This window comes from Olea europaea, unplaced genomic scaffold, assembly GCF_002742605.1.
Source record: "Olea europaea var. sylvestris unplaced genomic scaffold, O_europaea_v1 scaffold18021, whole genome shotgun sequence".
NCBI lineage: Eukaryota > Viridiplantae > Streptophyta > Magnoliopsida > Lamiales > Oleaceae > Olea > Olea europaea.
In genome coordinates, this window is record NW_019235767.1 from 1 (window position 1) to 2,192 (window position 2,192).

General features: G+C 34.9%; 1 protein-coding gene and 1 long non-coding RNA gene across 2 annotated transcripts; one reads left to right on the plus strand and one right to left on the minus strand.

The window, feature by feature from the left end:
* The first annotated feature begins 166 nt into the window (after positions 1-166).
* On the plus strand, positions 167-883 carry LOC111378338. Its single transcript, XM_023001519.1, has one exon. It carries the CDS (start codon positions 167-169, stop codon positions 881-883), a length of 717 nt encoding a protein of 238 aa, XP_022857287.1.
* A 797-nt stretch (positions 884-1,680) lies between these two features.
* Positions 1,681-2,192, minus strand: LOC111378337. Its single transcript, XR_002699845.1, has 2 exons — positions 2,090-2,192; positions 1,681-1,982 (listed from the first exon to the last, which is right to left on the minus strand). It is a non-coding gene; the product is annotated as an uncharacterized LOC111378337 (long non-coding RNA).

The window sequence follows — 2,192 nt, forward strand, 5'->3', positions numbered from 1 at the left end:
CTCTCTCTCTCTCTGACCGTCTATAGATACACAAGCAAACTCTCCTCTTTTCTCTCTCGATACAATTTTTCCTGTTTCAACAAGATAAAAAAAATCTCTCTGGTTTCAAACAATTAATTTCCTCTAGAGAAATAATCAACTCAAAAATTATAGCAATTTAAAAGAAATGTCAGGTGGGGTTGGTCCACCCAGAGATACAGGTGTAGCCAAAGAAGAAGAGCATGAACCGGCCGTAATCACAGCGGTAAAAGCACCAACTGGCGGCCGTTTCTTCACTTTCCGGCAGCTAAATGCCCTCGCCGTAATCATCGTCGTCTCCGCGAGCGGCTTGGTAAGCATTGAAGACTTGGCTTTCGTCATCTTCTCCATAATTTACATGTACTTCATATCAAAATTTGCATTTCCGCCGCCACCTCCTTCCAGTAAGGAGCCTCCTGTTTTCTCCGAAAAGAACAAGTTCCTAAGCCTTTACGTGTTCGTCGGAGTTCTAATCGGATTATTTTTTCCGATAGCATATATTTTTGAAGGCATCTTTGAGGGTGACAAGGTGGGTGTTGAGGCTGCTGCTCCACATGTTTTCCTATTAGCCAGTCAAGTTTTCATGGAGGGGCTGGCCTCTGCCGGTGGTTTTTCATTGCCTATTCGGGTTTTGGTGCCGATTTTCTACAATTCTAGGAGGATTTTCAACGTCGTGGAGTGGGTAGGAGTTGAAATCTCCAAGGTGGAGGCCGGCGGCAGTTCAAGGAGGAGGGTGCAAATTGGAAGGGGACTTGCGGTGGCTAACTTGGTTTATTGGTGTTTCAATCTGTTTGGATTTTTGCTGCCTGTTTTTCTCCCAAAGGCCTTGAAAATATATTACACTTACCGCAAGATTAAGGACTAGAGTTTTGATGTATATTAGTTAGTATTGGTGTTTGTAAACTGTCTTTTTCATAAGATAATTGCTGCTGTTTGTAATGGTAAGAGCATATTTGAGGTACTCTTTAAAAATAAAAACTACAAAAGCATTAGAGTAAAAGTACTTCAATAGTCTTTTTTTTTTCTTTGGCACTTATTTTATTATTTTCAATACATATTTATTATTTTTTTATCTTTTATTTTCACCATTTTCCTTTTAAATTATTATATTATTTTTCACTTTTTTTTATAATATTTAATTAGATCAGTATATAGAGGACTGAAAATTGAAATATCTATGTTTGAGCCACATTTTTTCAAAAAAAATATATCGTTAAACAGCGATTTAACATTATTTCAACCACTCATTCTTCAATATTATAAAAAAATATATCGTTAAACAGCAATTTGACATTATTTTAACCACTCATTCTTCAATAAAATAATATTATACGTAAATCTAAAAATTTTCTTTATTTTTTAACTACACATTTTTTATCAATACACTATCCAAAATGCATTTGAAGGAAAATAATATAGCTCAAACAAAGGGTATTTAATTATAAAAAATGAATTTGGTTCTCCCACAATGTGGAGAGAGATAAACCCACTCTTTATTTTTAAATATTAATTTAAAGAACTTCTTGAAACATAATTTTAAAAATTTACTCTTTAAAATATAGAGTTATTCATTTTTAAAGAGCGATGATCTAAATCTAAATTGGTTTTCTCTATTTTTGGGTGTCAGTTGAACCTCTTGAAGCACAATTTTTTTAGAGCATGTTAAGAAATGTTTTCTTCTAAGTTTATAAGTAAACATCTTTTTACTATAAAGTCGCATGGTTTTCGACTTTGCAAGGAAAAACAGATGTCAAGCATTATGTTGGACAGTAAATGACAATTTTTTTTTTAACCCAAAGCTATATTTTAATACGAACTTCATCGTGTGTTTCTCGAGAGACAATTCTGGACAAGTTGTTCTTCCTCTAATATTGTTCAGTCGAGTGCGACGACTCTGCCTAGCATCGCCTTCTGTCTACATGCCTGGTTCCACAAAATTTTGAGTAATTCCCGAGTAATCAGTACTGAATTGACGTTACAGAAAGCAAGAAAAATTGTTTCATTAGCACAGATGTAAATATCAGTCCATTCTCTGTACAGCAGTTGCAGACTGGAAGAAAAATAGCTCTACCTGCTTATTGTCCAGCCTTGCTCTGCTCTTCTCCTCTCTTCTGTGCAATAAAATTGATATACATTCCCCAGACCAAAGATTCAGTGCAGGATCAGCTATACAC

Coding starts and splice junctions, on each gene's coding strand:
- LOC111378338 (XM_023001519.1), top strand. CDS start 167: ATGTCAGGTGGGGTTGGTCCACCCAGAGATACAGGTGTAGCCAAAGAA.